General features: G+C 40.9%; 1 protein-coding gene across 1 annotated transcript in view; it reads left to right on the top strand.

Annotated features, from left to right (window-relative positions):
* INTU (inturned planar cell polarity protein) overlaps nt 1-12,415 on the top strand; it is a 102,352-nt gene that overhangs the window by 33,109 nt on the left and 56,828 nt on the right. The window contains exons 2-3 of the mRNA XM_074228374.1: nt 1,116-1,642; nt 7,763-7,848. Coding sequence (XP_074084475.1) covers nt 1,116-1,642; nt 7,763-7,848 — 613 coding nt within the window. The remainder of the gene's footprint in view (nt 1-1,115; nt 1,643-7,762; nt 7,849-12,415) is intronic.

The raw sequence follows: 12,415 nt of genomic DNA, 5'->3' as shown, positions 1-12,415 counted from the left end.
CTAATAAATTATAGGTCTCATTCTTATGAATGCAAACTGGCTCATAGAACCAAATATTTAAAGTTGGAAGGGACATTAGAAGTCCTCAAGTTCAACCACTGCATTTTATGAATAAGGAAATGGGGGTTCAGGAAAGATTTACAAAATGGAGTGTTTTTTGTAGGTTTGCAAAGGGCAGCTTAGGAATTCTCCCATTTGACTCTCACAGGCAACCTAAGAGGTAGAGGAGGAAACTGAGACTGAGAAAAGAGCCAGTCTTCTGAATCCAAGCCAACTGCATCCCCTTGTCACCGCAAAGCCATTTCTCAACGTTCATAAAGTTCAACTGAACAGGCCTTGTTTTGTGACCTTGGATGAACACCAGATCAGACTGACAGTACTGTTGAATGGTGTAAAGGAGACATATATCCAAATGAATTGTTGATGCCCAAAGGAAGAGACCTCCACACTTCTAGAGGGGGAAGGTTGTCATTGTTTGTCCTTCATTCTCAAGGAGGACTAGGGTAAGGGTGGGGTGATTTGACTTGCAAGTAACTTGGATTAAGGCGGGGAGGGGGGACTGCAAAGTCACCAATCTCCTCTCCTCTAGAGCTGTCTGGGTCCAATGGCCAGGGGCATATCAGGATAGAGGAAAATAGCATTTATATATAATTTAATGTAGCTAATCTATAGCTATTTAAACAGAACCAATTCTATGCTAAGAGCTTTACAGATATTATTTCATTTGATCTCCCAACAACTCTGTGCTGTTATTATCTCTATTTTGCAATTGAGGAAACTGAAGTAGACAAGTGAAGTGATTTGCCCAGAACTCAAGTCCTCCTGACTCCAGGCCCAGTGCTCTGTGTTCTACCACAACATTTTCTTTGGATGGATGGATGGATGGATGGATGGATGGATGGATGGATGGATGGATAGATGGGAAAATAGCTAAACTGTGGACTCTCTTAAATTCCCCGGTTCCACCCAAAGCTTTCTTCAGGGGGAATTCCAGATATGTTCACAATAAATTAGAGTTCTGGGGGACAGTGGGATCTGAGATACAGAGACACAACTGACAAGTTGCTTCCCTCCTTCTTGGCTGCTCAGGGCTAACTTTTTCTTCTTCTTCACAGTGACCTTGAGGCTGAATGGTTGGACAGGGTACAGAAATATGGGGAACTCTTTTATCTGGAGCTGAGTGACAGTGAAGAAGAAAGTCTCCTTTCAGAAACACCAACTGTGAACCATGTCAGGTTCAGTGAAAATGAAATCATCTTTGATGAGGATTATGTCAGAGAGGGAAGAAAGTATGAACCCAGACTCAAGAAGTTTTCCAAAATTTTGAAGAGTCGAAGACTTTTGCCAAAACGTTACAATAAAAAAACCAGCAATGGGCCAGTGTCGATCCTAAAGCATCAGCCTACAAAGAAAATGGGTATTGTCCTTCAGCAACAGTACAGGGACGTGTCTGTCTTTGTAAACCCCAAAAATGCCTTGGTCATGAAAGCAAAAGAGCATCTCAGGCTTCTGGAACTGTTGCTGGGAATTATTCACCAATCTAAATGGAGGAAAAAAACCGAAGGCACTGACAAAGCAAAGCTTGTGGTACACGGCTTAGTCCCAGGAGGCCCAGCCATGAAGAGCGGACAAGTGTTGATCGGTAAGTATTCCTCTCCACAGATGGTGAGCACGATGGTGGTCCCAATGCTCCTGGATCATGAGGTGGGGGCACGCTTCAGGGCCCAGAGCAGGAAAGAGAGGGTAAATGGTCCAAGGAGGGAAACCCCTGTGCATTGGAGCAACTGGGAATGTGGCAAATGGTGGGCGTTTCCATGCTTTAGTGATTCAGAACTAGGGTTTCACCCATGCTTCTGCCAGCTCAAACCCCTCCAGGTCCTAGTACCTGGTTCTTCAGAAGCTGCTGGAGTCACAGTTTTTGTATCTGGTTTAAATACCTCTCAGAACTCAATGAGGCTGGTCCTCAAGACAACTATAAAGGGTATGTTTGTATATATGCAGGTATAATGGATATGTGAGTCAGATAGTCAAATCCCCATCTACCTGGGATTTGTCTCCTGAAATCATTGAACTAAGAATGCATTTCTTTAGATCTAGGGATGCCATGAGCCTACCTGGCTATAACTATTGCAGAAAGAGCCCAGCCCACTAGGGAGACAGGAAAAGTTTAGGGCTCACACAGCCCCAGGTGATAGAAAAATTATAATTTGTGAATAGAAATACTTCTACTTTAGACACCCTCCCTTAAGAGAACCTGAGCTCTTAGAGGGATTTATACAACAGATAGCAGCAGTGTTATCCCAGGTTAGCTTTCAGAATGTGCGTCTTGGGCAACGAGGCTGCCAATCACAAAGGCCAAGAGAGAATGCAGATTCTTCTGAGGTCGTGTGACAGTCGTCCTTCTGCCTTGCACAAGGCACACGTGAAGTGGGAGGATGCCTTTTCCAAATGAGAGGTCAGGAAGGCAAGGAGTTACAGACTGGCTCAGCCTCCACATCAGGGAGGCTCCTGGCTGTTGTTTCTTTCCATGTACACTGCTGAGGTTCCTTCTGACAAGTATCACTGTGGAGAAGAAGGGCAACTGTGGGGGGGGGGGGGGTTGTATTTGTGTCTTGGCCTTCTCCCATGCAGTTAGAATTTTACCCTAGATAGTCTTCAATTAAATTTTCTAGGCAATTCCCTGGGCTGTCAGCTAGCAGCATTCATTAATCTGCTCACTCTTCAAACTTTATAACTCTTTCCTTTCTTTCCTAGTTCTTTCCTTTACTACTCTTATGTCATTTGTTGGACTTGGTTGACTCTTGCTTCATTTCCTCCATGCCTTCTTTTTGAACTTGTGGACAGGCTTTTCTTGTGGCTTGAGGCCTCACTTACAAGGGTTTTGCAATCATTCTCCCCTTTGGGGTTTGTATCTTGTACATCCCTGGCACCCTAACATTTCTTTTGCATGGGAGTCTTATCCTATTTTCTCCTTCCAGCCTTACAGCTTTGTGTAAGAGCCAGGAACTCTGCCATTCTAGAGGGAACCCATGGTCTTGTGTCTTTGGGGGTCTGTGTTGTCTTGGGATCAGCTGCTAAGTTCTAGGGTATTGAGTTCTTCAAGCATTATCTGTAGGGCTACAGATGTTCTGTCTTATGTTAGAAACAGTATGATCACTGTCCTCTTTTTCTTTCTAGAATGCAGATCCTGGTTTTGGTCCAGGCCACAGAACTGCAGATTTGCCCTGTATAGAACTCCAGGAGAATGTCTTATTCCTTCCCCAGATGCATAGAGTAGGGGCTTAGTAGATGTGCATTGAATAAATGAGTGAATTTGTGATTCAGTTATTTCAGTTGTGTCCAGGGTTTCCTTGGCAGAGATTGCCATTTCTTTCTCTTGCTTATTTTACAGATTAGGAAACTGAGGCAAACATGGTTAAACGACTTGTCCGGGGTCTCATAGCTAATATCTGAATCCAGATTTGAACCCAGGTCTTCTTGACTCTAGGACTGGTGCTCTATCCACTGGACCCCCTCGCTACCCCCTGGGGATGGATGAATAGTACAATACCACCTTGGGTAGTCTATTTGTTGTGACTCGTATCCTCCTTGCAAAGCTAAGGTGAAGAGTAGATTTAAAAGCTAAATTTAAAGGGTGTCTGTGAAGTTCTTCTGAACCATCCAGTGTCAAGTGAGAGGTATTGTTTTTAAAAGTCACCTGATTCTTTTGAGGGCTCCTGTCCTGTGAGCCTCCTGTGCAGTTTGTAATTCTGTTCATTTGATTTCTCCTTCATCTTATCTCAAACCACTTTCCACTTTTATGTGTGTAGATATAGTCATATTCTGATTTGTGTTAGATTGACCTTTTTAGCCAATCAATAAGCATTTATGAAGCACCATATTAAGCTCTGGGAAGATAATAAAGGCTTAGCATGATACCTTGATGTTTATCCTGGACACAACAAATCAGAAAACACAGGAAGGGATTGATCTGGGGAGTCACAGGAGCAGATCTTCACTTAAGGAAAATTATTTTGTCTGCAGGGTAGATGGACTGGGTGGTGGGAGACTTGATACTGGGAGACCCATGAAGATCCTGCTTGTGTGGATGAAAGGGATGAAGCCTCGGGCTAAGATGGTAGCCGTGGGCATGAGTGGAGAGAAGATAGCAGATGTCAGAGACACTAGAGAGGTGTCCAGGATGATGTCAAGATGAAACTGTGAGACCAAACTGTGAGACCAGGATGGGGAGCCTTCAACAGAAATAGGGAAGGTCTGGGGGAAAAGGCATGAGATCTGTTTGGGATGACTGATTATGCTCAATTTAAGATATCTATTGAACCTATAGTTAGGAATGATGATGCAGAACTGAGCTCAGAGGAGAGGAGGACACACATGCACACCTATTTGAGAGTAGGTGTGTCATCTGTAAATTGGAAACAATAACAGCATCAAGTGAGAAAACGGTAAAGCACTAATTTAGCCCAGGGTCTGGTCCATAGTAAGTGATTTATCAATGCTAGTTTTATTTATCTGAATAGAAGTGATAGTTAAATTTAGGAGATTTGATGAGGTTTCCAAGATAATGTGGAAGGAGGGAGAGGAGGAGACCACAAAGATATGCTTTTCAGGGAGTTTGACTGAGAAAAGAAGAAAAGCTAACTTGAGGATGGGGGGGGGGCTCATTTTGGGGGGAGCATGGAGAAAGTGTTCATGTTTGAGATATTAGGGAAGGGGCCAGTCAAAAGGGAAAGATGAAATTAGGGGTGGGGGGGTGACTGGAGGACAATCTGCTGGGGTTAAGACAGGCACATGGAGAAGGGCTAGGTGTTGGCCTTGGCAGGAAGGGCGACCTGCTTGCTTTATAGAGAAGAGATGAAGTCCAGGAGTTTCTAGAAGAAGAGAATGGAAGAAAAGGGAGCTCAGTCTCCATCACAAGAATTAGCAAATGGAAGACAATAAATATTTGTCAAATAAGTGAAAATAAGAACTTGTTTTTAGAAGTTTTTTAAATTTTACTTTATTTAAGGCAATGAGGTTAAGTGACTTGCCCAAGGTCACACAGCTAGGCAATTATTAAGTATCTGAGACTGGATTTGAACCCCGGTTCTCCTGACTCCAGGGCCGGTGCTCTATCCACTGTGCCATCTAGCTACCCCCTAGAATTTATATTAAGTAGTAACCTACTGAAGTTTTGTAGAAAGAAAAGTAGAAAAATAATGTTTTCAACAGTGGCTAAATTGTCCCTTTTTTTAGTTGGATGAGGGCCCAGAGCCAGCCTTGTGACTTTACATAGAGTCTCTGCTTGTTCTTGCCAGAGGCTTTCTCACCCTGACAGCTGCCCCTAGGCCCTCTCTCTATCTATATCCTCCTCAGCAGGCCAGGGCAGGACTCTGCTAATATTTGTGGAGAAAGTTATTGAACAAGGAGCAAGTCTGAAGACCTGGCAGCCTGCTTCATCAGACACTTTTCCTTCTGTGAAGACATTTGTTGGAAGTGAGTATGGAAATGAGAACAAGGAAAGATTCTTTTGGTAAAATTGAAAGAGTTTCTGCAAGAAAAAAATTATCTTGGAATCTAAGTACAATAAAATGCCCATCTCTGTAGTCTCATTAGTCTAGGGAACTGCCAGTGTGGAATCCCCTCCACCAATGTGACTCAGAAGCTCTTCTGTTGTTCAGTGCCTTATTTGATAGAAAACATCGGAGAGTTCCCTTTGGTCTTCATACTCATGCCCACACATATGCAGAGGAAATTTCCCAGATCTTTCTACTATTGTAGCATGGAGTTCCATATAGGAGTTTTGGAGAGATAGTAGAGACAGATGAGAAGATGTGAGAATCATCAGTGAAGAGTTGATATAGTTGAATCCACAGGAGATGATGAGATTCCCCAAGTTAGAATTAGAATACAGGGAGAAGAAATGGGGGCCCAGGACAGAATCCTGAGGGGTGCCTATGGTTGGAGAGTGTGGTCTGGAGGCTGATCCAGCAAAGGAGGCAGAGAAGAAGTGGTAAGAGAAGCAGGAGAAAAAGAGGGGTGTCCAAAAAAACCAAGAGAAAAGATTGAAGAGATGGGGACAGACATTGAGAAGGGCCGTAGAGAAGTCAAGGGATATGAGGATTGAGAAAAGATCATTAGATTGGGCAACTCAGGATCATTAGTAACTTTGGTGGGTTTTGGTGGAAAAAAGTTCAGAAACCAAACTGTGGAGATTTTAGAAGTGAGCAGGGGGAAGTGGAGCAACTATTGTGGACAACTTTCTCAAGAAGTCTGGCCACCAAAGAGAAGAGAACTATGAGGTGATAGATGATTGGATGGCATGAAGGTTTTATTGATGAAGGAGACCCAGCATAACTGTAGGCAGTAAGGCAGCATTACCAAACAGAGAGATTGAAGATGCATGATGGTGGGGATGACAGAGGGGTCAGTCTACTGCAGGAGAGAGGATGGAATGTGATCACTTGGTCATAGCTGGGGGCTGTTTCATCATCTGAGAGAGGTGAAGAAGAAGGCATGGCGGGGAGGTTAGGTGGCATAGTGTATAAAGCACCGGCCTTGGAGTCAGGAGTACCTGGGTTCAAATCCGGCCTCAGATAATAATTACCTAGCTGTGTGGCCTTGGGCAAGCCACTTAACCCCATTTGCTTTGCAAAAACCTAAAAAAAAAAAAAAGAAGGCATGGGTCAGAGGCATCTGAGTGATGGGAGATGAAGAGGGAAGAAGAAGGCATCTCAGCCATGGCCTCTACTGTTTTAGTGAACTATGAGGCAAGGTTCTCAGTTAAGAGGGTTTAGGGATGGGAAGCCATGGAAGGTTTGAGGAGGGATAAGTAGGTGGCACCATGTCTAGAATCAGGAAGACTCATCATCATGAGTTTAAATCTGGCCTCAGACACTTACTAGCTGTGTGACCCCAGGCAAGTCACTTGACCCTCTTTGCCTCAGTTTCTACATCTGTAAAATGAGCTGAAGAAGGAAATGGCAAGCCACTCTAGCATCACTGCCAATAAAATCACAAATAGGGTCATGAAGACTCAGACCTGACTCAAGAACAACTAAACAATAACAATGAAAAGGTCTGAAAGAACTGCTATGAAGAGTGAGAGAGGGTGTTGATAAGGAAGGTAGAGTAGACTTGCCTATTAGTAGTGAGGGCCCATAGAGATTGTGTAACACATATTTTCTGTGGATCCAATCAGCATAGTTTTCTGATTTTTCTCCAACTTTCATCAACAGCACATGTGTAAAAGCAAAGCCAGTATACAATAGGAGTGATCCAAGTCTGGCAGGGTAAAATTGATGATCTAATAAGGGAGCGAGGGACTCAGGCAAAAGGAAGATTGTAGATTTGACTTGGCTCACCAAGGGTTCAAGATAAAGAAATAAGGACGGTGTAGCCAGTGCAGGAGAGATGACTTGAGAAGGAATTGAGGGCTGGGGGAGGGGGGCAATGGAGGGTTTGGAGAGGATAAAGAGGAATGATGGTAGATTATCATCAGATAAGGGAATTTCAGGGCTTATGATAGTATGATTTGGTGTATTTGTGAGTGATGGCAAGATCCTTCCATCTTAGTATATGACTCAGGGTGGGGGAGGGATGAAGGAAGAGATCATGGAAAATGAGAAAATAGTACCGTCCTAGGATTCAGGAAACCCAAGAGTCACTGAACTTCTTGGTTGTTAAATGAGGAGGGTTGACTAAATTATTTCCAAGATCCTTTTGAGTTTTAAAATCCTTTGGTTCTATGGTTTTCCTCTTTCTTTCCTATTCTTCCTTTTAGGTGATACGCTTGCTGCTGTAAACGATGTGGATGTGAACTCAGAAAACATAGAGAGAGTTTTATCTTGCATTCCAGGCCCTATGCAGGTATGTCCATTGTCTTATTCTGAATGTTTAACATGTAATAAATTCTATACTTGGATTTTTACTTTTTACAGCTGTCTCTTAAAGACTTAGTAATACTAAAAAGCCCAATATAGGTCTTTCACATTCTCACCTTTTGTGTTCTGAAAGTTTTTAAATTTCAGATTTGAATAACTTGATTCCCTTTTTATTGGAGGCATTAGAAAAGGAAGATGGGCAACATTTCTACAAATAGAACTCTTCTTTAATAAAATGACAACAAGAAAATGCATTATGATTGCAAGAGAATTTAATTAAAGTCATGAAAAATCTAATCATGAAAAACATTTTAAGCAAGTATAGACTCTATTCTTACAGAATAAAATCTCTGTATTCATATAAGTTAACATATGGCATGGGGGGGGTTTCACTTAATTACTATGAGCTTTCTATAATACAGTTTAAACTCTCTCTTGAGATTTTGTTTCGGTCCTTATTGTTTTCATACCATAGATAGTGTTAGAATGGCAGGATTTCCAGTTCCCTGAGTTTCAGCATTTTACCCAGAAATGACCTCATTTTGGTCCCCGAGTACATTTTAATGAGGCTACTGTCACTTGTCCTAATGATATTACTTTATCCAAGACCTAAGACTATTTAGCTGTCCCTTTTTTGTAAGAGTATGTGATGTTAAAAAATAAAATTTTTAAAAGTATTTTAAAAAAGAATCTGATGTTGGTTGGATGTGAGAAAAATATTTAGTTTTAACTGCCTAGGAGACTAAATCCTTCTCCCAAACAATTTGGAGTGCCACATGAATTGATGGTTGAGTCAGTAAATGTTAATCAAAGCTGACTTCTTGTTCTACTGTCCTTTTTCAGTTGTGTCCAACTCTTTTTTTTCTTCATTTGGGATTTTCTTGGCAGAAATACTGAAGTGGTTTTCCATTTCCTTCTCCAGCTCATTTTACAGATGAGGAAACTGAGGCAAGCAAGGTGAAGTGACATATCCAGGGTCACACAGCTAGAAAAGATATGAGGCCAGATTTGAACTCAGGTTTTCCTGACTCCAGGCCTGATATTCTATGTACTGCACCCCTAATTATCAATCATAACTATTGTGCTTTAAGATTTACTTAAGCTTTGAGATAAGCTTTAGGATAAGCTTACCTAATATTGTCTCATTTGAGCTGCATAGAAACTTGTGAGGTCAATATCCCACGTGCTAGTATTTCATTTTTTACAGATAAGTAATTTAAGGTTGCTTGATAGACCCAATAAGTGTCCAGGGCAGGATTGAAGCCCAGCTCTTCCTCACTCCAAAAATAGCACCCTGTCTACTCTACTTACAGAGTAATGTACTGTCATTCTTTTTAATATGAAATCATGAATCTCTATTATGTTCAAAACCTTTTTTAAAAATACACATAAAAATTTCTTATATTACTCTTAAGGTTATTGTACTTTTCTGTGTTTCCCTCCAGGTTTCCTTCTATACATTTAAAAAGTTTAAAAAAAACAACTTTCTATTCTGTCTTTTTTTTTTTTTTTGCAACTTTAATATTAGGTCACCTTGCCCCACCCCAATAACACTTGAAAAACACATGTTGTAGCAAATAAATATAATCCAGCAAAACAGATAAATATACTTGCTTCACCCCAAGTATATCTCTCATCTCTGCATCTTGAACTCATGACCTCTTATTAGGAGGTGGAGAACTCACCCCATCATCAGCCCTCTGGATTCCTAATTGTTGCATTGGTCAAAGTGCATAAGTCTTTCAGAGTTATTGATTATTGTTGCTGTTATTATACAGATTGTTCTAGTTCTGTTCACCGTACAAGTTCCAATACTACCCTTCTGACAGTTTCTTATGGCACAGTATATTACATAGAGTGCAATTGGTTCAGCCATTCTCCCTTAGCTTCTAGTTTTTTGCCAATACAGAACTTCTATCAATATGTTTGTACATGGAAGACCTTTTTCTTTGATGTAGGTACAAGCCTATTTCATTTCCATAATGGCTGGACCAGTTCACAACTCCACCAGCAACGTCCCAATGTACCTATCTTCCTGCAGCCCCTCCAAAAACTGGATACCTATAATTCTTCCTTGGGAAAACTTTACCAAATACAGACCTTCAATTCTTTTTGCCTTGTCTTCAGAGAAGGCTTTCCTTTTCCTCTTTCTTCTGTGAGGTCCAAATCCTACTATAGTTGTCCCTGGAAATTTATAGCTGAAAGCAAAGCCAGTGGGCTTATCACTATCGGCCACTGGCTAGCAGCTACCTAGAAAAGGAGCAATAGATGTTGGGATGGGTGGAGAGAATTTTCTTGCCCCAACTAAACTACTGTAGTTGTTTGTTTTTAACCAAAGATCACCTGTGTCTTTTCTTAAAAGTGAAAACTCTGACATTTAGTAGATATATTTCTCCTGATGTAAGTCCCCAGCTTTTATAAATATCAGTTTAATTCTGTGTAATACTGTGTGACTATTGATAGTGGGGCATTGTGATCTTAGGAGAACTGAAGCTGCCTGTTACCCAAAGGGCAGTGGCACCTCTGTATAAGTGATAATGGTGGTGGTGGTGGTGGTGGTGGTGATGATGTTGATTACCACAGACTTATTCATAGCTTTTTTAAAGTTTGTAGGAAGCCTTTCACAGGTTGATCTGGAAATAGCTTACTGTCATGATATCATAGAGTCTAGGGTTGGCAGGGACCTTTGAGAGCAGAGGTCTGAGAATAAGATAATATATGTAATTGCTATGCAGACTTTAACATGGTGCTACAACCCCTCTTTTCACAAAATAGGAAACTGAGCTGCAGACATGGGAACTGACATGCGCAACATCACTCAGGACTGAAATCCAAGTCTTCTGACTCTTAGCTCTCTAACATCTTGTAATTTATTCCTAAATAGGAAAATGTATAAAAAGTCTCTTGAGTGTTGTTATAATTAAATAAAAACAAGCTCTAAGGAGACAGGGCTATGTAATGGAAAGAGCACTGGATTCTCTCAGGAGACAGAAGTCCTGTCTTGCATCCTGGTCTTCTCCTTGGCCACCTACAAACTTGGGCAGTTCATTTCAGCAAATATTTATTAAGGGCTTTGAAAACACTGTGCTGAACTCTGGGAAAGCTAGAGAGGTTAGAAAAGGCAAGATTCCTGTGTTCTTGGAGAGTGTGTGACCCATATAAAGGAGAACTTATTAAATGATATACCTGACTGCATGAGAGATGCATGTAAATTATAATGTGACATCAGAGAGGCAGAGGTCATTTTTCATGAAGTGCATCAGGGGATTAAGAATAATGAGATAAGGGGTGGAGAGATAGAATGCCATCTACTTGTTGGAGCCTTAATGTCTGGCCAAGGAGTTTGAACTTTATCAGGTAGGCTATAAAGAAACATTGTACTTGTTTTAAGCCCCAAAATAAGGTGATCAAGTCTTTCTATATGGTGACAGTTGATAGGAAGAATAGATTGTAGAAGAAGAGCCATGAGAAGACAGTTGGGAGGCTATCAAATAGTCTGTGTAGATGGTAACGGAACAGTTAGGTGGTGCAGTGGATAGAGTGCTAGGCCTGGAGTCAGTAATATGACTAAAAAAACAATAAGCAACAATAACAAGGTAGTAATGAGGTCTTACATAAAGGTGGTAGGGACCAACTGAAGAAAGAATCCATGTACTAAGAAAGCACTACAGTCACCCAAATCTTGGTGGGACCATTTAAACAAGGAAAAACAGTGAATATATTCCAAAAAAAAAAAAGATAAAGAATAAAAAAACCAAGAATAACCTTGCAAGACTTACAGGGGAAATTTTGATTTTTAAAAGAATAGAGAACTTGTAATTTTAAAAACCTGAACTCAGAAAAACCAGAGATGCAAACACAAGAATCACTAAGTAAATCTATTTGAGCAAATGGAAGGAGCTCCATGGTTATACAATACTTCTTTTCTGACAGGAATAGAAGAATCAAAAATCATTTTAGAATCTTAGCATCTTCAATAGCCATAAAAGAAGAAGGGAGGGAAAGCTTGGCTTCTTGTTTTTCATAATCAGGCATACTAAAAGACTGTTTGGACATGAAGGGGTAACTCCAACACCTTATATTCACTTCGCCTCTTACCTGAATTACATTGAAGAGGATTTATCATAAAAACAAAATTATGCAAAGAAATACATTGAATTCAAAAGGGAAACAGGCAGGGACAGGGAACAGGATAGAGGGTTGAGAGGTAACATAGTGTTACAGTTATTGTCTTGCATTATAGATAAGGAAACAGGCCAGTGGAAGTTAAGTGATTGGTCTAGGATCACGCAGCCAGGTAAGTGTCTAAAGTCAGTCCTCATTCATCTTAACTGTGCCACCTAAAAAAAAAAAAAAGAGAGGGACCAGAATCTGGTCAAGGAACAGTGGAGCAAAAGCAAATTATTTATTTAAATCACCAACATCAATCTCATTCCTTTTAAATCATTATCTTCTTTATGATGAGAGGTGACAATCAAAGAAAGAAAAATGCAAGAGTAACTAGGATGACAAAAAATACCCAATTTGCAATGGGATGAACTCACCCATAAAAT

The sequence above is a fragment of the Macrotis lagotis genome, chromosome 3 (genome assembly GCF_037893015.1).
Source record: "Macrotis lagotis isolate mMagLag1 chromosome 3, bilby.v1.9.chrom.fasta, whole genome shotgun sequence".
In the NCBI taxonomy this organism is placed as follows: Eukaryota; Metazoa; Chordata; class Mammalia; order Peramelemorphia; family Peramelidae; genus Macrotis; species Macrotis lagotis.
The sequence above is the reverse complement of the archived record's forward strand: the minus strand, read 5'-3'. Positions and strand labels throughout refer to the sequence as shown.